The 27,872-nt window shown below is 52.9% G+C and overlaps 1 protein-coding gene across 1 annotated transcript in view; it reads left to right on the top strand.

Moving 5' to 3' along the window:
• ARID3C (AT-rich interaction domain 3C) overlaps positions 1-22,732 on the top strand; it is a 33,831-nt gene extending 11,099 nt beyond the window's left edge. Inside the window, exons 6-10 of the mRNA XM_084841314.1 lie at positions 12,987-13,170; positions 13,985-14,232; positions 16,754-17,023; positions 18,872-18,961; positions 20,327-22,732. Coding sequence (XP_084697440.1) covers positions 12,987-13,170; positions 13,985-14,232; positions 16,754-17,023; positions 18,872-18,961; positions 20,327-20,463 — 929 coding nt within the window. The 3' untranslated portion in view covers positions 20,464-22,732. The remainder of the gene's footprint in view (positions 1-12,986; positions 13,171-13,984; positions 14,233-16,753; positions 17,024-18,871; positions 18,962-20,326) is intronic.
• Positions 22,733-27,872: the final 5,140 nt, after the last annotated feature.

Raw genomic sequence — 27,872 nt, 5'->3', positions numbered from 1 at the left:
TTTGCAAACTTTCCTTTGTGACCGGTGAGGGCTAGCAACTTGCCATTTTAATTTTGGAATGAGGTGCGAGATGGCCAGAATTCCGGCTCTGCTCCAGATGCCACAGTTCTGTACCTGCCCAATGTGATACTACGTACAGGCAGACCTGCCTCTGTGGTTCCCCCGCATTGCTTAGTGCTGATGTGTTATTCTCCTCGTGGAGGCCTGAAAGCAGCAGGTTCTATTTCTCTTGCCTTTTTACAATATGTGCCCGAGCTGGGCGTTTCCCGTGAAACTTGTTCTTCCTGATCCCCCTCCCCGCAGAGGGCCATCCACTTCTTCTGGGTGGGGATTGTGGCAGGGAGGGGAGGCTCTTGCTCTAGAGGCACTGAGCTACTGGACACTGACCAGAGGTGCAAGCCAGCATCTGGGCGGCACCGAGAGCACAACAGAGAGGGTGGCGCAGTCCGGAAGTCCAGAGCGCCAGGAGCTGAGATGGTGCAGCTGAGGGCCGGAAAAGGCAGCAGTGGAGCCAGCTGTATAGCCCAGCTGCTTCTGGCAAGGCAGGACTCCCCGTCCACCAGCCTTTTGCTCTCGCAGCACATGTGACCTCCACTCATGGCGCACCACGGTCCGGAGGGCACGGGCTGGGCTGTGAAGGGCAGGTGGGCAGGTGCTCCAGCCTCGCTGGATGGTGACCAGGTGACCGGATGGGCTGGCCCTGCCCAGCCCTCTTGAGTGCCTCTTCCGTTCTTCTGTCTCCATCTCCAGCCCCCAGGCGGGGCATCTTGACAAAGGGATTCCCCTTTCACGCTTGCCACCCAGAAGAACTTTATCCTGCTATTTGCCCCCTGCTGTCGCCGCCAGATGGAAAAGGGGCTGCCCACATGCTCACACACACCACTTGTCTGTGTCCAGAAACACTCCATGCCTCTACAGCCTTCGAGGGCAGCCTGTACAGAGCACTTTGTAGTAGTCTAGCCAAATGATGGTGGCTGTGGCGGCGGCATGGTTCTTCTTCTTCTTCTTCCCCGTTTTTTAGAGAAAAAAATTCTCACAAGGTGGCTTATAGGTAATTCATTGCCATACGAACAATAACATTGCCACCTCCAGTATGGTGAGAGGGCAGTGATGTTGGGGGAGGGCTGTAGCTCTGTGGCGGAGCACGTGCTTTGCTAGACTGAGCTAGATGGTCCAATGGTCTGACTCAGAACAAGGCTGCTTCCTCTGTTCCACAGTCTTGGTGCCACTGCAGATAAGGCCCTGTCTCCGGTACTCAGTGAAAGACATTGGCTCAAAGGGAGACCAGAGAGTAGCTCTTGAGAAGGGTGGTCTTAAAACCTGGGGAGATTCATATGGGTGGACAAGGCACCCCTTTGGGGTTTCCAGCAAACCCTAGGGCTTCTCAGAACCTTCTCAGGGGCTTCTCAGAAGACCAGCAGTGAGAGACAAGTGTCTCCGGAGTACAATTCCCACAGCTGTGGATATTCCCTGCAGTCCCTGGGGAATGACAGGTGTCCTCTCAGGAAGGAACCACGATCTCAGCTCACTCTGGGAGGCCCAACTGGCCTGGTCAGAACCTTTTGGGATGGGACCAAGCACCATAAAATGCCTCCCAGAATCCTCTGCAGACATGCAGGGGTTAATCAGGGGACACGTTGACGTGAAAAGAATTTCCCTGAGGGGGAAAGCCAGGAAAATGTCTTAGCCAAGAGGTTCGAAGTTCCTGGATAGTGAAGTGATGAGCAGTTATTCTGTCCACAGCTGTAGGCACGGGGTGTGTGTGTGTGTGTGTGTGTGTGCGTGCGCGCGTGTGCGTGTGCGCAATTTCCGAATGAGGCAGAAACTCTTGCCCATAATCAATGTCTCGGCTGGCAACCAGGCCACAATGAGCTGTCTTCTCCCCCTCTGACCTGAGTGAGCGTTTGTGTGACTCCTTGGCAACTGAGTTGTGCGCTTTTGCTCTTGGGGGAGAGGGGGGTGGATATATATATAAATACACACACACTACCACGCACACACACACACACACACACACACACCTTTTTGTTCGTGGGAAAAAGGAAACCATTTGAATGGCAAGCAAGAAGAGGGGTATATAATGTATATTGGCTGTGCTGGGCAGGGCTGGTGGGAGTTGTAGGCCAACACATGGGGGGGGCACATTGCCCACCCTGAGTTACAGGCTGAGATGCCTGTTTATTAATCGTGTGGGTTTGTTTTCTCTCTTGTCCTGGAGGCTTTGGGCAGGTGCAAATTGCTCAAACACCTCAAGAAAACCCGACAAACAGCAACAGCGCGCACATCCTTCCACTGTGATCCCGATAATGATCATCCACCCACCTCTGCTGATGCCGTTTGCATGCTTAAAACGTGCAGGTTAAACGCAGAGACGCGTTGGAGGCCATGTTCAATTTATCCCTCCATCCTTTCAGGAAGAAATGAAAACTTTCCATGCCACCTCAAAGGGTCTTGGTGTTGAAGTGCTTCCAGATGGGGCGTCTATTGTGCAATCCTTGGCAGAATGTTACAGGGGTCCTGCGTCGTCGCCTTCCTTTGTAACCATCCCATGTTTTCCCTCTGCTTCTTCCATCTTTTTTTCTGACCTCAGAAAAGCTGCTAAGGAAGGGAAAGCAGGAGAGCTGCTCATCGCCTCCTCACTGGTAGCACTAGGAGCCCTCCCTCTGGAAGCACATCTGCACATCTGCAGATAGACCTCAGTAATCTTTGTGTGGATGTGCGCGTGCCCCTCTTCCCCCTTTTTTGAAGTTAGAAAACTGCCTTGTACCAAGTCAGACTATTTGTACCTATTGTCTACAGCAGCCTTCCTCAATTTGGCATCCTTTAGATGTGCTGGACTACAACTCCCATCTGACCTAGCCAGCATGGCCATTGGGGCTGATGGGAGCTATAGTCCAAGACATCTGGCAAGTGCTGGGTTGGAGAAGGCTGGTCTTGGCCAACAAATCCAGCAGTGGCTCACCTGCTCTCCTTGAAACTGGGGATGCTGAGGACGGAGCCTGCGGCCTTCTGCATGAAAGGCACGTGTGCTGCCACTGAGCTGCCGCCTCCCTGACATGACGAGGGCCGAGACTGAGGGCTTGCTGGCTTGTTGATCCCGTACTCGGCTTGCCAGTGTGCATGCTTGTACCAACACTTGCAGAGCTGGGTTCATGCTGTGGACGAAGAACCTGCTGCGACCATTCCCCAAGTCCTGTTTTCACAGCCCATCAATGGAATCCTCACCAGACTGGCCCTGATGCCCTGGTGAGGGGCAGAGCAAGGACTGATCTGCTTTGCAGCCTTGTGGAGATTATGAGTGTGGTGATGGCAGGGGGGTGGCTTTGGCTGGTGGCTTCCGTCTCCAGAAACGTTTGGCCCCCCCCCCCCCGGTCAAATTCTTCTGACCGGTTCAGGTTTGATGGAGGAAGGTTCTGGGAGCCAGCTGCTGCATGTAGAGACACTCGCTTTGTGGCAGGGCAGAAGGCAGAGGAAAAGAGAAACCCTCCCCACGCTCGCTCGCCCTCTTTACAAAACAGAGACAAAACAAGTGAAATAAACTCGGCGCAAAGAATAAAGCGAGCCATTTCTCAGGCCTATGAGGAGCAGCCAAGCCAATATCGGGGCCATAAATTAGAGGAGCGAGAAAGCGGCGCTGAGTGACAGCCACGTTTGAGTCGAGTGGAGAGGCCCCGATGGCCTCTCTGCTGCAGATGGATGGCTTTTCGATAGCTCCCCAACTCCCTTCCCACTTCCATTCATGGCCACCCAGAAGAAAGGAAGGGCATAATTAAAGAGCTTTACTCCTCCTGTCAGTGGCAGCAGCGGCCTCCGTGACCTGCCCTAGGAAGTCCACCACACGCCAGACAATTCTGGGGCTGGTGGGAATGTGGGGAGGGAGGCGCATGGGCCACCCCACTGCTCCCCATTTTGCCTCATGTGTCATCTGGCAGAGAAGGGACTTCCAAACAAAGAAACATCTCATTCTTTCCCCCACCCCCAAAGCTATGTTTTGCTTTTGGCTTTAGAACACCTTGCATTATCCTGTGGCAATGGGTTCCAGCAGCTGATGGTGTCTTGGATAAGTGGCTCCTCCCTTCTCCTGTTTTTTCTGGAATTTGCAGCCTACTCATGAAGACCGTGCTTCTGAGCTTATGCAAAATGCATTCTCCTCACTGCAACTTTTCCTATGCCTACCCAGGAGGAGGGGGTGGGCTTTGTAAGTCACAGCATGTGGATTTTAGGCACCCACTATAATCAGGCAATCCCACCCACTGTGCAGACACAGAAAAGGGCATTTGGGGAAGATTGCTGCCTGTCTTTAAAATCAAGTTACTAGTCCTTAAGGCTGTGTGTGGGCAGGGCGTGGATAAATGTGAGATGCTGGAGAATGACAAGCTGAGTGAGATTATCAATAGTCAGAAATGGAGGCTCTTTGCCCTTCCCATCAGAAGCAGAGAAAATAAAGATATGTTCCAAATAAGCCAAAGAACATAAGAAGAGCCCTGCTAGGACAGACCATGGTGGGTCCCACCTCATCCAACATCCCGCGTCCTGCAGTGGAGAAGCAGACGCCTCTTGGGAGTCCATTAGCAAGCCATGAAGGCTGTGGAGGCTGGTGGCTCCTAGGTCAGTGGGGCAGTGAATCTGCTCTGGGTTTCTGTCAGAACCGGTCAGAACTCTAAAGCAGCTCTCCAAGGCGCTCCACAGCAGAGCGTCACACTGTGGAAACCAGCCTCCGCTGCTCGAAGGGCAACTCAGATCTAATGATAGACTGCCTCTGAATATGGAGGTTCCAAACAACCACCGATAGACCCATCTTTCCCCGCGAATTTGTCTCATCCCCTTTTGAAGCTGTCCAAGTCGGCAGCTGTCGCTACACCTTCTGGCAGCGAATCCCAGAGTCTGACGATGGGCTGTCTGGAGAAGCCCTTCCTGTTGTCTGTGCTGAACCTTGCACCACTCAGCTTCATGGGATGATCCTGTTGGGTTCCGGTATTGCGAGAGAGTGGGAGAAAAGTGTCTCTTTCTCTGCTTTCTGTACACCATGCATCATTTTATAAACCTATAGGAAGTCCTTGTTCTGTAAACTAAAAGCCCCAAACACTATAGCTGCTCCTTGTATGGGACACACCCTAAGAACATCAGAAGAGCCCTGCTGGATCAGACCAAGGGTCCAACTAGTCCAGCATTCTCTTCACATCATGGCCAACGAGCTGTTGACCAGGGACCCACAGGCAGGGCATGAGCACAACAGCACCCTCCCACCCATGTTCCCCAGAAACTGTTGTACACAGGCTCACTGCCTCTGGTACTGGAGGGAGCACGTAGCCATCAGGACTAGTAGCCAATGATAGCCTTCTCCAGGAATTTGTCCAACCCCCTTTTCAAGCCATCCAAAGTGGTGGCCATCGCTACATCCTGTGGAAGTGAATTCCATAGTTTGACTCTGTGCTGTGTGAAGACATCTTTCCTTTTATCTGTCTCGAATCTCCCACCAATCAGCTTCATGGGATGACCCCTTTGGGGTCTAGTATTGTGAGAGAGGGAGAAAAATGTCTCCCCATCCACATTCTCCACACCACACATAATTCTGTACACCTCTCTCCTGTCTCCCCTTATCCTCCTTTTTTCCAAACTAAACAATCTTAGCTGTTGTAGCCTTCCCTCATAGGGGAGATGCTCCAGCCCCTTGATCCTTTTAGTTGCCCTTTTCTGCACTTTTTCCAGCTCTACAATATATATATTTTTTGTAGGTTTGGTGACCAGAACTGGACACAGCATTCCAAGCGTGGTCACGTCATAGATTTGTATAAGGGCAGTATCATATTGGCAGTTTTATTCTCAATTCTTTTTGTAATTATGCCTAACATGGAGCTTGCCTTTTTTACAGTGGCCGCACACTGGGTTGACATCTTCACTGAGCTGTCCACCACAACCCCAAGATCTCTTTCCTGGTTGGTCACCGCTCGCTCAGATCCCATCAGGCTATACTTGAAGTTGGGATTTTTTGCCCCAACGTGCATCACTTTATGCTTGCTTACACTGAACCTCATTTGCCATTAACTGCCCATTCTCCTAGTCTCCCGATTTGGACAGATCCTTTTGGAGCTCTTCACAATCCTGTTTTGTTTTAACCACCTGAAATAATTTGGTGTCATCTGTAAACTTGGCCATGTCACTGCTCACGCCTCACACCCTAGAACCCTGATGGCTTTGCCCTGTTCTGTACCTTTTGCAGCCCTAACATACCCTTTTGGAGACACATTTGCTTAACTTGCACAGGTCATACTGGCCAGGGGATGCTGGGAGTCCAACCCATCTGGAGGGCACCAGCATTCCTCAAAATCCAGCATTCCATTGTGCAGTGGTTGGGAATGGGATACCTTGGTGTGGAATTCTGACTTTTCTCTAATGCAAAATTGCCCCCTATATAAACCTTCAATAACAGGCATAAGACCGTGTAGTAGCACTCAGGCCTCCCCCCTCCCCCAATCTAAGATTGTGGACTTGGAAGGGCTTTCATGCTCTAATTTCATCTTGGGGCTCCCTCTGCAAATCCCAGCAGCCGTGTAAAGCCACTGAGACTCAGCAGAGGTTAACAAGGGAGGGTCACACCAAGAAGGGATTACGACCCATTGGGTGGGGTTTGAGTAGCCCGCTCCAATAGCCCAGCTATGCGGGGTTTGGCCACTGTCCTGCTCCATGGGCCCAGGAAAGAGGGCACGGCAGACTAGCTTTGTCCGGGGGCCCTGTGAGCCCCCCCATCCCTGTCTTGCAGGCAGCAGGTGCTGAAGCGGTGCTGTGGCACTGCAGACTCTTGTCCCGGTGACCCAAGAGGCTGTTAATTAGCCCTGGATGTGCTGTGAAGGGCTGTCGATGCTGCAGGCTTATTGGAAATGTGTTCAGTTTAGATGTTGAGCCAGGCTTGTAGGCAGAGTGGGAAATGCACGGCCATGTGGCTCGCCAGCAGAAACCGGCCAGGCTCCTGCTCTCGGTGAGAGGCTGGGCTTAGGGGGCTTGAGATTCAAGAGCCTGGGGGGGCCCTATTCTCTTGGGAGGTGAGCCACCTTCAGCAGTAGGAGGGAGGACCGATGGTTCAGCGGCACATCATACAGCGCATATTTTGCCTGCAGAAGATCCAGCCCTTATTGATTTTATTTACTGATTTGATTTGCACCCCACCTTTCTACCAAGCAATATGGCACTCAAGGCAGCTTACAATCATAAAAAAAACTTGATTAAAACAATAATGAAACAAATACATTAAAACAATTAAAAACCCAGCAATAACAGAATAACAACAGCATCCACCCCAACAGACCTGCTTACATTCTAAAGACCTGCTTGAATAAAAAGGTCTTTGCTTGCCAGCAGAAGAGAACAGCAGAGAGGGAGCAACCATAGCTTCCCTTGGGAGGGAGTTCAACAACCTGGGAGCGGCCACCAAAAAGGCCCCCTCTCGCACTGCCAGTTGAGAGTGAAGGCCTCTCCAGAAGATCTTTAGAACCGGGCAGGCTAGTATGGCAGAAGGTGGTCCTTCAGGTAGCCTGGTCCCAAGCCGTATAGGGTTTTATAGGCCATAACCAGCACTCTCAATTCCGCCCGGAAACAGACTGGTAGCCAGTGAAGCTGCTGTAACAAGGGAGTCACGTGCTCCATGTAACCGGACCCGATCTACAGTCTGGCTGCAACATTCTGGACCAGCGGAAGTTTCTGAACAGGTTTTGAAAGCAGCCCACATAGAGCGTGTTACAGTAGCCCAAGCGGGATGCAACGAAGGCCTGCGTGACCATGGCCAGATCCGACGTCTCCAGGAACAGCGCAGTTGGCGCAGTAGCTTCAGCTGTGCAAACGCACCCCCGAGACCTGGGCACCCCTCGGCATCTCCAGTTAAAAGGGCTTGGGGTAGCTGGAGGGCAGAACAATCTCTCTCTGCTTGAGACCCTGGAGAGCTGCTGCTGCTGCTGCTCAGCCATGGTGAAAATACTGCCCTGAGTCAGGAGTGCCGAGCTTTAGGCATGGGGTCCCAATCTGGCCCTTGGGGCTCCCCCGATGGCCACACCCCTTCCCCTGGCCCCACCCCCTTTCCGCTGAGCACTGATGGTTTAGTGGTTTCCTGGCATTTGTGCAGTTTTGCCCCCATTCTGAAAGATCGGAATGCCTTAAGCTCAAATAGGCTGGTATGTTTTGTATTTGGGGGCCCACCCTTTTGCCTTCAGCCCCACCCATCCTTGGATGCGGCCCCTGAGAGCTTCTCCGAAATGGGACGCGGCCCTCGGGCTGAAAGGGGTGCCACACCTTGGGTCTAGGTGGACCGATGGTGGCCTGCTGCCTGCCGTGTGGGGGCCGTAGCCCCCACCCAGCACGGAGTGGTGAAGAGTTGCCAGAAGGGAGCGGGAGAGGCGAGCCTGTGCCCTCGTTCAGACGCCACCGGCCACGCGCTGAATGGTCCCTCTGCCTTGGGGCATCGATTCCTGATGCAGCAACACCCCTGTTTTGCAGTCCCCACAATCCAAAACTGGGGGTATGCTATCACGCAGGCCTGGTCAGTTAATTACTGGGGGCGGGAGGTGGAGAGGGGAAGGTTCCCATCAGCAGGTGGTTCAAAGTCAAGACACTGACCGGAGCAAGCTGCCCTGGCAACGAAATCCCGGGTGGGGGCGCAGCAGGGCCGGCTCCGTCCCCGAGCGAGGCCTTTTCCCAGACTTCTGCTCCCCACTGGAAAGGCGCAATCCAGCCCTTGGCTGGGGCTCAATGGGGCTTTATCAGTGGATGGCAGCCGCTCCTCGGGCAAACACCCCCCATTAGCAGCCCCTTCCCAATCAGTGCCCCCTCTTCTCTTGAGGCGCTGGTCGCGTTTGCTGCCTCCCCGTAATAGAAATCATTCCGTCACCAATGGAAGTGAGTGTCGTAAACATTTCCAGAGGGAGCCTGAGTGAGATTAACACGCATTCTGACACGCTGGCAGTTTTGTAAGCTGATAATGCGCCTTGTCGCTCGGGCAGCAGTGAGCAGGTGAGGAATGAAGTCAGTTGCCCAGGAGGGAGAGCAGTGAGGCACGGCGCAAGGAGGGCCCCATTCTGGCCACAGGGCTGAGGCGGCAGGCGCCAGGGCATTCCTGGGGCCCACTGCAGCCCCCCCGTCCAACACTATGCCCCCACTCAGATCCTGCCAGGAAGGGCTGCTGCACTGAAGTAGCCAGCATCGCAGCACGCCTGGCAATCATCCAGTGCAGTGTATTGGATGCTGGATACCAGAGTGACATACGAGCCCTCTTGTGCCAGTCTTTTTAGGGGAAGTGCCCTGGCTCTGGTGGAGCGCACAGCCAGTGTGGAAGGTCCCAGAAGATGACCGAGAGCCACTGTAGTCAGAGTCCCTGGGTGTCTCTACACGAGCGATTCGTGGCACGCTCGTGATTGGGCACTCACGGAAGTTTGCAATGACCCGACATTGTCAACCTCCAGGATGTCTCCCACGCCTTTTCCCATTTATATTCCGCTTTCAAAAAGATCAGAGAAAAGCTGGAGTATGTATGTATGTATGTATGTATATGAATGAAAGCATGCATGCATGCATGCAGGATATCGGCAGTATGAAATGCTGCCGTAGTGCTATGAACTTGCCAAGGAAGGACTTTCCTCTATTCGAACCACATGTCTGCCATGTAAATGCTTGAGCACATTTCTTGATCAGAAGGAGAAGAGGATAAAATGCCTCCCTGCAACGAAGGGAGACAGATCTGATCCTTCATCCCACCAAGCACAAAATCATCATTCTTTGTTGATTCAGAGCACCCCATTAAGTTCAGTGGGGCTTACTCCCAAGTAAGTGTGCCGAGGGTTGCAGACATACAGCACAATTTTATGTCTACTCTGATGCAAGTCATAGCTTTCCTGGGGGCTGCGAGGAAACAGTTCAGCACAAGTTAAGCAATGAAAACAAGACTCCCCCCCCCCCGCTCCTTTGCGCACATGTCAGGGAGGGAGGGAGGGGCTTCCTCTGTTCAGATCACATGTCTGTCATGTAAAGGAGCCCCTCCTAATCCCACAAAGAAACCGAAAGCAGAAAGTCCCGGAAAGGATGTGGGTTTGGGGTGGGTTTTTTGCTCATGTAGAGTCACCCCATTTGGATGTCATGCAACCCCGTTTAAAAATAAAATAAAATAAAATTGGGGTTACTGTGAGTGAGCTGGTGTTCTAGTTCATGCTGCTCAATCGCTCCTGCTTGGCTTCTTCTGCCAGAGAGGCCACCTAAACAAGCCAGGAACCCTCAGCTGGTGGCTTGTCCAGCATTACATTCAAACAGGGACCTCTGGTTTGTTTCTCTCCTAATAAGCTAGTCAGAAGCCAAGAACACACCATGGTTATAACTCTGACTCATCTAGGAGAGACAAGCCAGAGTTCCCGGTTCAGATATCATGCTAATCAAGCCAGGGACACCTTGGTTGGCATGATGTCCTCACTCACAGTAACCCAGATTTGAGAAAACTACCTGGGTTACTGTGACCTGTGAACCAGGCCAGAGTAGAGAATCCCGGGCTGGACTGACAAAGAGACTGACCTGGTCTCTAGATGCCCCCAGTGTTCTTGAGCAGGAAGTCTAAATAGAGCCTGGATTTCTATCCCCATTTGGGTAAATTCGGATGAAGTGAATGGGGCTCAAGGCAGCCCGGCTGAGAAAATTAAGAGGCCCCAGGTGTGCATGCAAGTGCTCTGCTTCATTGGTGCTAGAAAACAATGTTGCACGGCATTGGATTTCTCATCAGAAGCATGCCAGGCGCTGTACGGAACACGGACACTGTGTGGCAGGCAAGGCAGAGATAATGGGAGGGAACGTGGCTTCACCACTGAGTTGTGGGCGCTGATTGGTTGTTGGCAAAGGGTCCCGCAAAGTTGAGTCTGGAATGGCCCAAGAAAGGTTTGGTGGGCCGTGAGGCTGTCCTTCAGGTGGGGGGACATTTGGTCTGAGACGCGCCCAGTGACGTGTGCAGATTTGATTCTACGTTTCGCTCTTTCAGGTTCGCTCATTTGCATTTAGCATAACTTTTCATTGAGAAAGATCCTCCTCATGAGGACCTCACCCTTTTACTAGGCAGCTTATCCCAGAGGTTAACCAGCCCTGATATATATGTATGTATGTATGTATGTATATGTATATGTATATGTATTTAATGCTGCAATTTCTAAATTGATCTGTCCCGATTCACATTCTTATAGCCATTCTCTCAGATTTTGTCTCCCTCTACTGGAGGGAACCCATCTTTCATCGTGAAATACTTCCTTGCAAAAGAACACAGTAAATATCGTACAATAGGCCCACATTTTCTAAGTTTTAATACATGACGTGACCTTCATTTAGGGCTTTATAGACACTGTGGTACCAGGGTAGCCAAAATAATGTGGCAAGAAAAGTTAAATTTTCCAGCCCACATGCATCAGGTACAAATGAAGTATATTCGCATGATTTTTTAAATTGTCTAATGTTGTTTTATGTTTTTAATATTCTGCGTAATTTGTTCTGGTTTTGCCAGTCATAGGGAAGGGCAAAAGGTTTGCCCCACTACCCACTGAACATCTTATCCAGCCATTCCTTGGCATCAGAGAGTTCAGCATGCATTGGCCATATGCTTTGAAGCAGATCTTTCCAGAGATAAGGGCTAGGAATATGCTGCCTTTTAAAAATGAAAGCTGAAATTGGCCAAATCCTGCTCCTGATAACACATTCCACACTTTGCCTGCATGCCCACGAAACTCTGGCACACTCAGCCTTGCCTCTCTCTGATTATCAGTCGTGACGCCATATATAACCTTTCTCTCACTCAGCCACAAACACAACAGCAGCCTGCAAGGATGTTTTATGCCTTTTAAGCTTTTTTAGGTTTTTTTTAAGAAAAGAAAAAAAAGATTGTTTCTGTTTTTATTTTATTTTATTTTATTTTTAAACCCATTTTACAGATTGAGAGTTGAGGCTGGGAGACAGAGAATCACCCCAAGTCACCAAATGTGTACAGGCTTGAATGGATGGCTCTCTGGATCTCATTTGGCTCTCTATGTGCTCTGCGTGAGGCCACCCTTGAAGACAGTCCGGAAACTTGCGTAGCTGCAACATGTGGCTCCCAGAGTCTAAAATGGAGCCCGTCAACTAGGTCATGTTACACCAATCGTATACCAGCTACACTGGCTGCCAGTTTATTTCCAGGTTTCATTCAAGTTGTTGGGTCTGATGGTTAAAAGCCTAAATGGCTTCAGACCAAAATATCTCTGGAAGTATCTTCTACCTCATGAGCCTGACCAACAGATTTGCTGCTCTTCAGACCCTGTGCTTTGGGACCACACACCATCAGAAATATGGTGGGTGAGGGGGTACTCAAGATGGGTCTTTTCAGTTGTGGCCTCCAAGATTTGGAATAGTCTCCCGAGCAAGGTCCATACGGCCCCTTGCTGCTCAAGGGCACAATTCTATGCATGTTTTTCTATGACAGAAAAAAAGTCCTGCAACTCCCAGCATTCCCCAGCAAACGTGACTGGCTTGTGTATTTTTGTTCCTGTTGTAAGCTGCCTCAAATATTTGGAGAAAGGCAGGGTATAAATGTACCGAAATAAATACATGTAAGCAAACAAACAAACATCTGAGCTGTCTGCGGCTGAATGACTGGCTGCCAGCTTGTTGCGAAACCCAAGAACATCTCTAGTGGGATGCGTGTGGGGAGTGTCAGTGGATGTATTGGGAAAGGCTGGCCCCGCTACTCCTCTTAGGGCACCATCCTGTGCCTGTTTAGACAGAAAAAAGTCCCACAACTTCCAGCATTCCCCACGCTGGCTGGGGAATGCTGGGAGTTGTGGGACCTTTTTTCTGTCTGAACAGGCATAGGATGGTGCCCTTCCAGGAACATCCACCTTGAATGACTGGCTCTTGGGGTTGGACTCAATGGCCTTGTAGGCCCCTTCCAACCCTACTATTCTGTGATTCTATGATTCTTCATCTGCCTGTCTTCCTCCCCTAAGGGACCCCCGTGAACCGGATCCCCATCATGGCCAAGCAGGTGCTGGACCTCTACACCCTCTACCGGCTGGTCACCGAGAAGGGGGGCCTGGTAGAAGTCATCAACAAGAAGATCTGGCGGGAGATCACCAAAGGCCTCAACCTGCCCACCTCCATCACCAGCGCGGCCTTCACGCTCCGCACCCAGTAAGTGGCTCTTGCTTGGAGGCCTTTGGGGCCTCGGCCTTTGGCTGGGTGAGGCACTCGGGCCTGCCCCAGTAGGGTGGCCACTTGCTCAGGGCTGAGAAAGAGGACAAAAAGAGGAGAGCAACTTGCATAACATTTGCATATGAACATTTATACACAGGGGGGCAAATTTGGAAATAATACGTTTCATTTAAATAGCAATACAAGGCATCTCACCCTAGTGGAAAGGACGGACTGGGTGTCCTGTGTGCCTGCCTGCTCAGTCTGCTGTACAGATGCTGCCACCTCTTGGTTTTCAGCTCCAAGGCCTGGCGTTCCCTCTGTCCTTAGGGCTCTTCATCTTTAGACAGGCTTTGGACTGGACAGCCCTTACACAAGGGGTTCCTTTCAATAGAGGACTGTCCTCTGCCAGCTCTCCAAAATAGAGGACTGTACTCTGTAAAGAAGGGCATGCGGGAACCCTATACCCCAAGTGCCTCTCATCTTGCAAGCTGTTTGAATATTCTCGTTTGGGAGGTAGGGGAAGGCCACGACTGAACTGGAAGGTCATTTCTGTCCCGCTTTTGAAGGCGTGTCGCCACTGTTCCACCAATGAGGTGCCATGGCTTGAAGAGCGGCATGGCAGGCAGAAGTCCTGCAGGTGCAAGTCTTCCCTGATGCAATGAGAAGGGAGCTGCCCCCGTTGGATTTCTGCCTGTCATGCAGCCGTTCAAGGTGCAGAGCACCCAATGGTGGAGAAAGTTCTGACATTTTGTGTTCCGACGGGGAGGGTCCTTGTTCAGTTTCTGCCCTCTTGTTTCCCTCCACGTGGCAGATACATGAAATACCTCTACCCCTACGAGTGCGACAAGCGTGGGCTCAGCTCCCCCGGCGAGCTGCAAGCAGCCATCGACAGCAACCGGAGGGAGGGGCGGCGGCAGACCTTTGGGACAGCTCTGTTCAACTACTCCCCGGTGGGCACCCCGGTGGGCGTCCTGTCTCCCCCCAAGATCCCCATGCCCTCCCTCACCATCTCCACGCACAACTGCAGCCAGATCAGCCAGGTGCACGCCATCAAAAAGGGTGAGTGGGCCGGCCTGGTGGCGGGCTGGCGGGCCAGCAGGGGCACTTGCAAGCTGGGCCGAGGGAGGTGCTGGAGCTGCTCTCTCCTGGGTAGCAGGAGAAGAGGGCTTGAGGCAAAAGGAGAGGAGGAGAGGCGCGCTGCTCAGAGCAGAACTGAGCATTGTGCCGAAATACGTCCTCGCCCCTGTATTTTTTATCACTCTCCCATGTATAAAAACAGTTGACAAGTACAACTTAAGCATGGGTGTTAAACCTCAGTCCCGAGGGCCAAATCTCAAAACTGGCCCATCTGGGGGCCAAATCCAGCCCACCTGGGGTCCCAATTTGGACATCACACCATCTTCCCCTGGCCCCACCCTCTTCCCCCGACTGCTGATCTTTGGATGGCGTCCCGGCTATTGTGCAGTTTTTCCCCCCGTTCCGAAAGTTTGAATTGCCTGTCCTAAGGCTCAGTTATGGGTAGGAAGAGCTTCAAGCTAAAATATGCTGGTATTGGGGGGTATTTTTGGCCCCGCCCTGTTTACCTTTGGCCCCGCCCACCCTTGGGATGTGACACCCCAAGACCTTCTCCAAAATGGAGGTTGGTCCTCAGGCTGAAAGAGCTTTGACACCCCTGCTTTAAAGTAATTATGAGGAAGAGCGCGTCCTCTTTTAAGGCGATCCCTTGGCGCGTGGCCTTTTCCACAGCTCCCCTGCCCTCGCTCGCTCTGTGGCTCTCCTTGTCTCCGTCTCCTAACTCCTGCCTTTGTTGTCTCTGGACTGCAAGCTTTCTGGGGCAGAGACCTGTCTCTTCCAGCTTTCATTGTAAAAAAATGGTTTGTAGCTTATCAGAGAAGCAGCAACTGTTCCGCAAAGTCCCATCAAGCTCATGGACGATGGCCTGGCCTCAGTGGAGGCTGGTGGCTGCAATGTCAGCAGGGTGGTGAATCTGCTCCGGGTTTCAGTCAGAACCAGTCAGAACTCTAAAGGAGCTCTCCAAGGTGTGGATTCACCACCCCACTGACGTCAGTGTCACCTGCTTCCACTGCATGGTCATCTAAGAGCATTGCCCACCCACCCCGCTGCCCCCCTGGCCTATAAAGCTATTACATCCCTGAGAGGGCCCCCATAAGGTCATTAAGTCCAGAGCTTGGAAAGAGCGCCCCAGTGTCCTGTGCTGTTCTTTGTGACTAGGACTAGGACCAGACAGAGGACTCCTAGCACTACCCATCAGAAGGTTGGGCAGGTATTTTGTCCTACCCTCCTCAATGGATTTTCTGTGGTAAGAAAAAAGATGGAAGAAGCAGTGGGAGAACGCAGAAGGGTCACAAATGGAAGATGGCGCTATCTGGGCCCTCTGTCAAATGCCATGAATGAGGCAGGACGGTCGCACCTCTGGACGCAGCCCATCTCTGCGATGGCCAGTCTCCACGTGGATGCTCGTTTCTACGACCCCTTCCCCCTTCACAACTTCAGGCTACCGTAGGAGCATGAATGCATTACACCGCAGCTCAGCGGTGCAGAACCTCATTCCTGTGGGCCACATCGGGCCCTCCAGGGTTCCTCAGGGTGCCACACCCCTTTCTCCTGGCCCCACCCCGTCCCCTAGAGCACTGATGGGTAGTTTCCTGGCTTTTGTGCCACCTCTTTTGCCTTTAGCCCTGCCCACCACTGGAATGCAGCTCCTGTGAGCTTCTCTGAAGTGGAATTCAGCCCTCGGGGTGAAAGAGGTTGTGGGCCCCTGCCGCAGCCCCACCCCAGAACTAAGCAAGCCTCTCACTGAAGGCTGGACTGGATGGACCCGTGGTCTGATCCAGCAGGGCTCGTCTTACATTCTTATGTAAGGCCTCCAGAGGGGTTTCCTTGCTAGTCCGCTGCAGAAGAACAACAAGGAGCTTTGTGGCACTTTGAAGACACGTTTATTAGGGCAGAAGCTTTCACAGCCCATTGAGGATCATGCCCCACCCGCTTCCTGTTTCTGCTGAGATGAACAAACATGAACCCTGCATGTCCATCATCACGTCCGACAGTCACACCTACATGCATTTTGCTCCCTTGGCATTTCTGTGGTGGAAAGTGACAGTCACAACGTTGTATCCAATGTTAGTGTAACGTAAGTCCCACTCATTTCAAAGGGTCTACTCTGAGTAGCACTAACATTGTCGCTCCCCACAGCGAAATACACCCCATGGTGATGGTGAGACGTGATAGTCTACACGTGGGTTCCATCCTGTTTTCTACCCAGAAGTGCTTTCCATTTGTACAAACGGTAAAGTGCGACATGGCCCCAGCTCTGGGTGAGAGGAGGCGGCACAGTTCTGCCGTAAACAGTCAAGGTGCTGAACCAGGTTAAAGAAGGAGAAAGCCAAAATGTTAAGCATTGCAACAGAATGGCACTTGTGCAGATACATTTGTGGTGACGTTGTGTGTGCGTGCGTGACAGAGAGAGAAGGTGCAAGATTCCTACAGAGGCCTCCCCCCCTTCCCTCCCCCCTCCCCCTTCATATCAGTTAGCAGGCTCCTCCCCACCTTCTTGTTGCAGAGGAGAGCATCCTTTCGTCGGCAGTGCCTGGCCGCATCGCCATCCCCGTCAGCCTAGCCGGGCATCACTTGGTGGCGGCTCAAGCAGCAGCGTCTCAGGCAGCTGCACTGGAGCAGTTGCGGGAGAAGCTGGAAACTGGCGAGCCGCCTGAGAAGAAGATGGCGCTGGTGGCTGAGGAACAGCAGCGCCTGGTTCAGCACGCCCTCCAGCAGAACCTCTTGGCCATGGCCTCGCAGTTCCCCGTCAACATCAAGATCAACAATCGTGGAGGCGAGTAGTTTCTGCCACATAGAGCTTTTCTGCACAAAGCATTTGTTGTTTATGGGTTCCTTAGACAACATCGTGATCCTCCCATTTCACTTCTGTTTTTAAAGAGCACTTCTGGCAAGTGTTTTTTAGAGCAGGGAAAATGTGGTGTTATTTATGAAAGCAAAAGAAAACGCTTTTTCCACTTGTGTATCTGCACTATTCTGCTATACCACAGTGCCACCTAGAGGTTATGTAGTGGAAAATAAGGAAACACATCTCAGTTCTGTGAAGAAACCAAAAGTAGATACAGCCGATTAACAGTCTCGTGTAGAAAAGACGCATACCTGGTTTAATAGCCATTCCCTCTTCCCGGGGAACTCTGGGAATTGTAGTTCTGCCCAGGAAGGCAGTGGATCTCAGCAGCTCACCAAACTGCAGCTCCCAGCATTCTTTTGCAGGAAGGTCTCCTTTGGAGGAGGGGCCACGACTCAGCGGTGGAGCACCTGCTTTGCATGGGCCAGGGGAGGCTGGCGTAAGCGATGCTGAGCTAGACAGATAAACCTGGTGCAAGGCGGCTTTCTGTATCCTCAAGCCAGATCAGTCAACTGGCGTCACACCATTACCTCTGTGATGCAGCCCTTCCAAGCAGTGCTCTGCCCAGAAACCTCTGCGGAATCCATGTGTGTGTGCATGGAGGGGAAAGAGAACTCCATCCTTCAGTTCCTGTTGAATCGCCCCGAGTGGAGCAGCAAAGGTGCCATTTGCCACTTGCCTGCTCAGCTGGGGCGAGCAGCAGATGAAGAGGGTGAGGGCAGCCCCATCCCCGTCACCCTCGGCCACTGCGGTGCCTTGTTCCCCAAGGCAGAAGGAAGTCTGGGGAAGTGCCCGGGCTGCCTCTCCTGGACCTTTCCAGCCTGCCGTGGCCACCAGTGTCCATGCAGAAAGCCCTGTGACGCTTATTCCGATTCAGGGGGAGGAGGCACCTGTTCCTCAGGGTGTGCGGTGCCTCCCCCATGGAAGCAGCAGCATGGCTGGGAGAAGCTGCTGGCAGCACAAGGGGTGGGGTGGGGTTGCACTGTGAGCCAGGCCGGTGGGCTTTGGACGAGAACTTGCAGCTCAGTGGAAGTTAGCGAAGGGTGCTGAGGAGTCAGTTTAGGGAAGGGCTTTAAGTATGTGGGGGGGTGACTCACACACCTTTCTTGAGTGTGCAGAAGTGAATGGTGCTTCTAGAGGGCCAGGTAGTTGGTGGGAGGGGGCTTATTCCGGGGTCCATGTATCTAAAAAACTAGTCCCAGGTTCCTTCCTTCCTTCCTTCCTTCCTTCCTTCCTTCCTATTTAACAAGAGATTATACAACGCATGATATCAGTATCTTTACAAAAGGATTCCAATAATTTCTAAATGATTTATCAGCACTGGGAAGCTAATCATACTTAGCTTTCGTATCACGCTGTAAGCGTGCTGAAAGTGCTTCATATCCATTAATTTGTTACAACAACCCCATAGGGTAGGTCAGCACTATCCCTATATTGCAGATGAGAGGCTGATAGTGAGGCTACCCAGCACGTTCATGGCAGAAGCGAGATCTGGCCCAGCGGCTTCTTGGTTCGCAGAAGAGTCTCCGAGCTGCTTTGCTGCCGCGGCGTTCCCCTGGAGTTGCTGCGCCACCCTCATTTTGACTGCGTGGTCCCATGTAAAGTGGTGAACTCGCCTTGTGAGGAATGATTCGGACAACCCGTTTGCTGTACACACCGCAAAAGTGCGGCTTGGTGGCGCGAACTGGTGCTGCTTCACGGGTGCATGCTGTGCTCCCTTGGCCAGTGGCCGCCTTGCTAACACCCCTCTCGGCATTTCTTCTTCTCCCCTTCCAGATGACAGGCAGGAAGCTGCATTGAACCTGTCCACCAACGGCATTAGCAGCATCAACATGTCAATAGAAATAAATGGAGTTGTCTACACAGGTAAATAGAAGGGCCGCTCGCCCCGTGTAATTGCAGGCAGGAAATCCAATAAGTTATAGCCGCAGCCCCAGCTGCCGATCCTTCCCTGCCATCTGATGTCTTTGCTATAAAATCCATCATAATGAAGCAGTGGGTCCCATTGTGCCCGAGGAATCGCCCTTTGCCCGGCTCCCGAGACTGAGGCCCTCGGAGGATGATGCATGCCACACGTTGGAGCGAGGGGGGCGGGGTGGGGCGGGGCAGGGGGAGAGGAGCTGAGCCTGCAGTTCCCTCTGTCCAGATGCTGTGGCAGAACTCCATGCTGCCTGCGCTGTGCACATCTGGGTTTGTCTCTGGCACATGGCCATTTGGAGCCATCTTGGCAGGCATTGTGGTAGCGAAGTCAACAAGGGGTTTCGTAGGAAAAGGTGGCGACGTAAGTTGTGCTGGGGGGCGGGGGGCGGAATCACATGCAATTACTCTTGTAAGCCCACCCATTGAACACCAGCCTTCCCGTCATGGGCCTCTTCTTTTAAAAAACAGGCAAACGATCTCAAAGATAAGAGATGTTCTACTATGATATTTAGAAACCCAGAACACTGCAATATTGCCTTACCCCAAGCTGAATTGATACCAGGGCTCCATCACAGGAGCTGACGTCTGTATCAGGATGGGGCCTCTGAGCATGTACAGAGTGCCTTTAACTCGCCACTGGGCAACTGAAGTCGTTAAGGCCAAGGCTTTAGCTGTAGACATGTGTTAGTGCCTACCTTAATCCTGAACCCCAATCTCTGGTCCCCCCAACCTCTTCTATCCCCCCACCCCCATTTGGAATGTCACACCCCTCCTCTGTTGTCCCCTTGCAAAGGTATCCTGTGTTATTGCCTGTTTCTCTGCGTGGAAGATCATTCGTCATAAGCTCTCCCACCTCTCTGATGGATGCATTTTCCTGAATAGGGCAAACACATAGAAAAATTATTTATTTTGCAAGGGAGAGAGAATGGAAACTGAGAATGCCCCTCTGTTCCAGCTGGAACCCATAAAGTACAACATTGCAAATATGGGGTGATTCTCCCTGAATTCACAGCATTATGGGAGAGGGGTCTTATGATCAGGAAGGAAGGGGCCATCACAGCTGTGTCTGAAATGTCTTGCAAAAGGCATCCAAGAACTGAGCTGGGACTGGAGGAGAAAGGGGGAGCAGGGATGCTCTTGTGTGGGCCGAGGGGTCGGCTGCGGCAGGCCGGGCATCTCAGAGCCAGTTTGGGAAGGGGTGAGCAGTAGCCCCTTCTTGGGTTGCCCAGAGGAGTTTGGGAAACCATGTTCCAGGATCTGTGGGAGCCAAATGGTCTGGGTGTAACCTTGGGTTCCCTCTTGCCCCCACAGGTGTGCTGTTTGCCCGAAGGTCTGGACTCACTGGTGGTGCTGGGGGCGCCCATAGTCACATCAGCCCAGTGACATCCCAGAGCCAGCTGCTGTCCACAGCATCGCGCGGTCACACTCCGGCCAGCACCTCGCCGTGAGGGGAGACGTCCCAAGAGCCTCCCCCCCATCCCATTGACCTGCTGCCAGAGTCCTCGGACAGCAGAGCTGCGCACCTGCACTGGGGCCCAGCAGAGGGCGTCTGGGCCTGTGGCTCAGGGCGGCCGGGTGTCGCAGCGGGCAAGGGGGGCGTCTGGGTGGGGAAGAGGGCAGGAGGGAGAAACACGCGGGAGTGGAGGCCGGAGAGGAAAGCTTTGGAGAGGACTCGAGGGGCTCGCAGAGGAGGTGGAGTCAACCTTGGGCCGGCGGTGGGACCCTTGTTTCTGGCAGCTTCTCCTTCACTTCCAGCGACCTTCTTTGAGGTTGGACTCTGGACTCCGTTTGGGCGCCTGAGAAGACACCACGGCGGGCGGGAGTGTGCAGGCGGGATGGGCGGGTCCTTCCTCGTCCTCCTCTCTCCCCGGTTATGCACACACTTCTCTGCCTGGATGCACAGCATGCTCTTCACACATGCCACCATCTTTACCATTACACCGTCCTTTCCTGCTCGCGCTCTCCTGCACCCGGCCCTTTTCTCCTGGGTCCAGCCATTCCGCTGATGGCTGCAGCTCCCAAGTGGCAATGGACAACAAAAGGCCTTGGCGGGGAGTGGTGGGGCAGCAGGGGGGGGGAATCCCAGGTTGCATTGACACTAGGGATAACGGCACATTGGGATGTAGACAGTGGGAGTATCGAGGGGGCAGAATGAAGGCAGATGGAGAAGGGGAGGCCTAGGAAGATCAGGTGCGGGGGCGGGAGTGGATGCGGGGCAGATATGGGGATGAAAGGAGGGGAGGGGTGGGAGTGGAAGGTTTTGAGACGAAGATGGTCATGAGGCTTCTAGAGCAGAATGGAGCTGGGTGGAGCCTCTGGAAGGGCATCGGTGTGCAGCGGAGCAGAGGTGAGACTTGGGAGATGGATTGCACTTGACCATAGAAATGGATTTCCTGGTCATACCCCACCACTGTGGAGCTGTGCTACCGACTTGCTTTAGGACTGCAATTTCCCCCTTTCTTTGTCTTCTCCCCTCAACACAAACACCTCCTCTTTCCCAGCACCTCACTGGCCTGATGAGAAATGGGGCACCCATCAGGAAACGAGCACACAGGCTGATAACAATTGGCGCACTTTCATTACGCCACCCATGCGGAGCAGGACAGGGGTGGTGGGTGGGCGTGCCTCTGGCCATGGTGAGACAGCTATGGAGGGAGGCAGTTGGATTTTGTCTCCTTCTGAATCACTGGATTTGGGGGTGGGTTGGTGGGGGGGGGATCTATTTTGTGCTAGTGCAAAATGATGAATGCACCAAAGAAGAGACCTACTTCATCTACCTCATGTTCTTTTAAGATGTGCCAATGAGTGGGGCTGCTCTGTGGACAGCACCTGTGGGGAGCAGAACAAGGGGGAGGGAAACCAACACCTGGACACTGTTAATGGTGTTGCTGGTTCTTCACCAGTGCGGATGCTGCAGCACAGTTATGCCAGCCGATGGCAGAGACAGGCAGTGGTAGATGGGTGGGTTCCTCATTTCTGCCTTGATGTTCCTTCCCCAGCAATTGCAAACGATCATGCTCTTGACCAAAGAAATGCTCTTCCCATGCCTGAGCTCCAGAGCCACATCCTGTGTTGGTCCTGGGGAATCCCACGTTGGCGGCAGGACCACGCGTGCTGTCGATGGGTGGCAGCTGGTGCCTCGTGGGGATACCCATCTTCGGGATGGACCTTCAGACTGCCTCCAGAAGAGGACCGTCAAAGAGCCTTTGGAAGATCCTAACATGGGCAAGACCAGGGTTTGGGTACTACTGCGGGTTATAGTTTTTAAGCTCTTGTACCAAAAATGGACTGCGTTGGGCACTTGGTTTTCACGCCGTAGGAACAATAGCACACTAAGGAGGGAAAAGGAAGCGGCCGACGATCTCATCTCTGTGTCTTTCTGACTTTCTGCAGTTCTTCCCCCGCTGTGCTAGTGCTTGATTACCTCTCCCTCTTTGTGCGTACTGTCCTTTCCCACTGGCCTTCGTTCTTCTCTTCTGCTTGGTTTGTTCTCTCTTCTATGTTTCTCTCCATCTTTCTTGTACGTTTTGGAGTCAGTCCAGTGCACTGTGTGGGATCTGGATTGTGGCGCTCAGGGGAATGAATGCAAGTATCAATGAGATAAAAATAAAAGTGGAAATAATTTTAAATGATGAATCAGACGCAAGAGACGTGTTTCCTTCCGTTGCTCTGAATTTTGGCACGTTTTGACAATTAAAATGATTGCTGTTCAGACACACCTGACCGGCTTTGGCTTTGTTCTTGTGTCTGGCACGCTTCACACCCAGAAGGTGCTACACCTCCTTCCCAGAATGCATCCCCAGCAGCCCTCTGTGAAAAGGAATGTTAGCGATGAAGGGGCAGATCATACAGGGCCAGCAGCGAGGGGAGGCATGGGCAGGCACCTGCCAAGGGCCACACTGCAGCAGGGGCCCGCTGTCAAGCGTCCCCTGGACTTGCTCCTCCTCACCACCACTGCGACCCGCTTGCTCCTATGCCTCTTACCCACTCAGCTGTGCTGGTGAGAAGGGGGAGCTGCAGATGCCACGCCCTGCTTGCTCCCTGTCAAGCAAGCAAGCAGGAGCGAGGATGAGAAAGAGGAAGGAGAGCAACAGCAGCTGGTGACAGGCAGTGAGGAGGCAGGCTCGGTGAGGGCGCTTTGCCCAAGGCCCTCAGAAACCTGGTGCTGGCGCTGGGATCATCCTTCCCCTGGGAAGGACTTCCCAAAGCTTGGCACCACCCTGGAAAAGGCCCCGCGCCCCGCCGAATAACTTCTACAGCAGCTCTCACTGAATGGGGAGGTGGTCAGCATGGGAGAAGGCGGCCCTTGAATTGGGCCCAGGGACAAACTGGAAGTCAGTGCAGCTGTTTCAAAATGGCTATGTGCTCTCTGAAGCACCCCCCCAGAAGTTCAGCAGCTGCAAGCCAGACCAATTCAACAGATGCTGCTTTCTTTATCATTACATTTGCATGCTGAGGGAAGCTTGACTTGTTTGAATTTCTCGCTGTCTTCCCTTTGTTAAATGCACAGGAGCCCTGCCAGAAAAAAAAAATGGCAATGTTGCAACCATCCTACTGGTGGGATGGGATTTGTTCACTGCAAAAGGCCTACTGTCTACCATAGTATTGCAAATTACGGTAATAATTAGTTCAGGGCAAACAAGTCCTGCTGTTTGGAGTTGATACCTCCCAGTTTCATTTACATTCAGGGGCTTTCCTCTCTCATCCATCTCAAGTGCTAGAAGCCAGTTACAACAATGTATCATGAAAAATCTGCCACTTTTATCTTCATAGCAAGTGGAGGAATGACGACTTTCCCCTCTGTATTACAAAGGCTATTGTGTAAAGTCGCCCCGAGGCCCTTCGGGATGACTGGACAACCATGTGAGCAATCCAGAGAAAGCCAGACACCGATCTCCCACGACCTCTTGGCTGAGCTCATCAATAAACTGTCCTTTAAAATAAAGCAGGAGATGAGTTCCAGGCCTCCCCCCAACCCCATACTGCACTCCTCCGCTGCCTGTGGTAGGGCAGAAGTGGCGCCCTGCTCACTTTTCTAGGGTGGGAGGACCAGGCCTCTGTTTCGCAGAGAGAAACCCTCCCCAAGTGGTGAATCTGTTCACAAAGGTGCCACCGTGTGGTGAAACGGCAACGTGACCCTGGGTCTCCCCAGGTTTTCTGTGGCAGGGCTGGCCCTAACATTGAGCAAGGGGTGTTGAGCCTCAGGCCTCATTCTAAAAGGCTGAAATGCCTCAGGCTTAGCTACTGGGGGAAGAGCTTTGAGCTGACTTTTGCTGTCATTTCTGGTATTCTGGTCCCACCTCTTTCACCTTTAGCCCCGCCCACCACTGGGATGCGGCCCCCGAGAACTTCTTTGAAATTGAATTCGGCCCTCGGGCTGGAAGAGGTTCTGCACCCCTGCATTAGGCAGAGTGAGGTGGCCAACTCAGGCAGCAGCTGCTGGGCATCATGCGCACAAAATCTTCCCATCCTGTCTGTCTAAAATTATTTCTAGGCCGCCTTTAAGGATGGAACTTTCTCAAAGAGGCATACAAGATTAAAGAAACATGCAAAGTGGATACAATTACAAAATCCATAAAACATGTTTCAATAAAATCCATAAAAACAGAGATTGCCAATTAAAATCAATAAAAACAAGTCTCACTAATAAAAACGGCCCAGTCTTAAGTGAAGTCCAGTGAAAACAGATGGGCCTTCAGAGCTTTCTTGAAGACCAGCAAAGAAGGGGCCTGATGAACCCCTGAAGGAAGCTAATTCCAGAGGTGCGGGGCTACCACCAAGAAGGTCCTGTCCCTTGTACTCACCAGCCTAACTACCTGTGGCATCTGTCAAGGGCCTCTGTTGATGACATCAAGAGTGCAGGCAGGCTAGAACAGGAGAAGGCTGTCCTTCGAGGAGCTTGGGCCCAAACCATTGAAGGCTTTAAAGGTTAAATCTGGCACTTTTATGTTGGGCTTGGAAATACACCTGCAACCAATACAGCTGGTGTCAGATGAGCAGACCGCCCAGCCCCCACCAATATCTGGGCGGCTGTATTCTGCACCAGCCAAAGCATCTGAACCGTCTTCAAAGGCAGCCCCACATACAGTGCCCTACAGTAGCCCAGCCTGGGTGTCACCAGAGCATGAGCAACTTAGGCGAGATCCCCCCTCTCCAGATTGGGTCACAGCAGGCTGGTGCCACAGTGGCGGTGGCCACCCTCTCCCAACAGGTCCCAGATGGCGCTGTGCGAGAGGGAGCAGGCAAAGAGACAGCCGGCCCACATGGCCCCATGCTGCTGTGCTGATAGGACGCACACCGGCGCCACCCGTGCTGAACCGCAGCCACTGTCTGAGGGGGCAGCAGGCAGCAGCCGGGCGGAGCAGCAAGCGGGGGGTGGCCAGGTGTTGGAGCGGCACGTGCCCGGCGGCTGCTGCTGTGCCGCCCGAGCAAGCCTCCCTCCCTTGGGTGCTGTGCTGAGGAAAGACTTCACTGCTGATCCGAGCAGCGGGAGGGGCATCTTGTCCCCGCCTCAGGCCACACAATGCCTTGGGCCACCCCGATGGTGCATCTCGCTGCAGGAGGGCATAGGGCTGGGACTGCCTGTGCGAGATCAGGCTCAGGGTCCACATGCCCCAGTCTTCCAGCAGTGGGCAGCCAGAAGCTCCCCTGGGAAGCTCATGCATTACCAGTACGGCTGGGGCAAGGCAGAGAGGAGCAGTAAACTGTGGACAAAGCCTTGGCCTTGGGGCAGCAGCTGAGATGGCTGCTCCTCCAGACACGCCCTTGTTGCACAGGCCAAATGGCTTCTGGTGCTGCTCCCTGCAGAAATTCAGGACCTCCAGGAGCATGACCCCGAGGGTGGAGCGGCTGGTCTTTCCAGCATGGAGGGTGCAAATGGCTTTGGGCTTCGCACAGATGCCTCCCTTGGAGCCCAGGAGGCACGAGGGACGCTGCAGCTTTGGTTTCATGTGTGCCCATCAGCCTGCATGATCAGGAGGGGTTCCGGTGCATTCTACGCCCACCAGACCTTCCAAACAGTCTTCAAGGGCAGCCCCAAGTAGATGTGGCATCAGGCCTCGAGGCTACGAAACCAGGGATCAACAGAGGAAGGGCCACAACCTATTTGCCAAAGGATGGTGATGTGAACCTTAGTTGGGCGCGGCCAAGTGGGAGGGGGTGGAACAGGAGGGAGTGGGGTGGTTACCAGGCAGACAGGAGAGAAGGCAGGGGAGCGGGAGTTAGGTCAGCTAAGGTGGGCTGATGAGGGAGAATGGAGGAAAGCGGTGAGAGGTCCTGGGAATTGGGAGAGAGAGCATTGATTTTGATTTGATCCCATGCAGTATTTATACTGCTGTCCTTCTACTGAGTCATTTTCATATTCCTTGTTCAACCCCAATATTCTGATCTTATAGACTGTAAAATGAAGCCATATGTTTTTGAGAAGGATCCAGGACTGTTTTCTGGATTGAATCCACATGGGTAAGGATTGAACATCCCCACCCACCCCAGGAAATATCACATTTCATACTGGTGCTGAAACATGTTCCTGGCCACTGGGCACAGCTGACATTTCTGCGGGGCACCATACTGTGTGCCTCAGCTGGTGTTCGGGCAGGGGGTAAACTGCCTCTGAATATGGAGGTTCCAATTAGATGGCATAAATAATACCTGTTGATGAACCTCTCCTCCATCTCTACACATACATCTAATCTGCCTTTGCAGCCCTCTACACTGGTGGCTGTCACCACACCTTGCGACAATGAATTCCATCAATTAATTGTGTGAACCTGAATGACTGGGAAGGGCTGAACCCAGGACACCCTTTCAGGCACCCTGTCCTGGTCACAGAGCTGCTCCAGCCATCCCTGGAGTCTGGTCTGGATGCTTTTCTGGCCTGCTCACCCACGTCCTCTTGACTCTGGCCAAACCCTGCATAAGAGCAGCAACTTCAAGGCTGGAGCTGGACAAAAATAAAGTCAAGCTGATTGTCACTGACATCCTGACAGCGCCAAAGATCTTCTTTTCATATCTCATCCAGCAACCGCCTTGTACACAGAGAATTGGGGGAGCAAGGTCAGTGACACCTGCCAGCTCCCACAGTCACCCCCCCCCGTGTTTTCCAGTACTGAGTGCCACAAAGTGATGGGTTCAGTAGGGTGCAATGCCCATCGCAATTTCCCACACCCAGAGCATTGCGTACCAGGCTGCAAGCCCATCCCCACAGCCAGCCTGGCAAAGGTCCGGAACCTTCTTGTTCTCCCAGGTTAACCTGGAGCTGTCTAATGATATTCCATTCCACGGAAAGCCCCCCAGCCCCACCCCGAAGGGAACGGTGGAAGCAGCTCCCCTGCCAGGGGCGAAAAGGGCCCTGCGAAGGCCCTGCAGTTCACTCCGCATAATCTTTCCTCGCAGTTGGCTCAGGGGCTGTCGATGGCATGATTTATTGACCAGAGTCCGGCCGCAGTCAATAGGAAGTGCTTGGGCTAGTAAATTGTAATATTGACTTGTGGGAGATGGGAAGGGGGTGGGGGTGGGGAATGGGGGAGTGGAAACCTTCACCGAATCTGTTTATGAGCTGATTAGAAACCTGATGAACCTGGAAAGTGGAGGGAGGAATCTCCCAGCGGTTTGGGGTGGAGGAGAACCACCATCCTCGCGGAGGCAGCTCCGGGTTTTATAGGGCCTTTGGGCAAGACACCCGTACTGGGCCCCCTCCCTCTGGGCCAAAGCAAAGGGCAGGGGAACAAGCGGGTCGCAGAGGTGAAGAGGAGGAGCCAGTCCAGGGCCCCACGGTGCCCAACCAGGTCTGCTTGCGATGCCAGCCCTGCAGCCTCTGACAAATGACACAGAGCAGCCAATCAGGGCAACTTGGAGG

This window comes from Heloderma suspectum, chromosome 2 (assembly GCF_057233095.1).
Source record: "Heloderma suspectum isolate Gila_16-S chromosome 2, 16-S_ref, whole genome shotgun sequence".
NCBI lineage: Eukaryota > Metazoa > Chordata > Lepidosauria > Squamata > Helodermatidae > Heloderma > Heloderma suspectum.
Note: the sequence above shows the minus strand (reverse complement) of the source record. Positions and strands in the feature narration are given on the sequence as shown.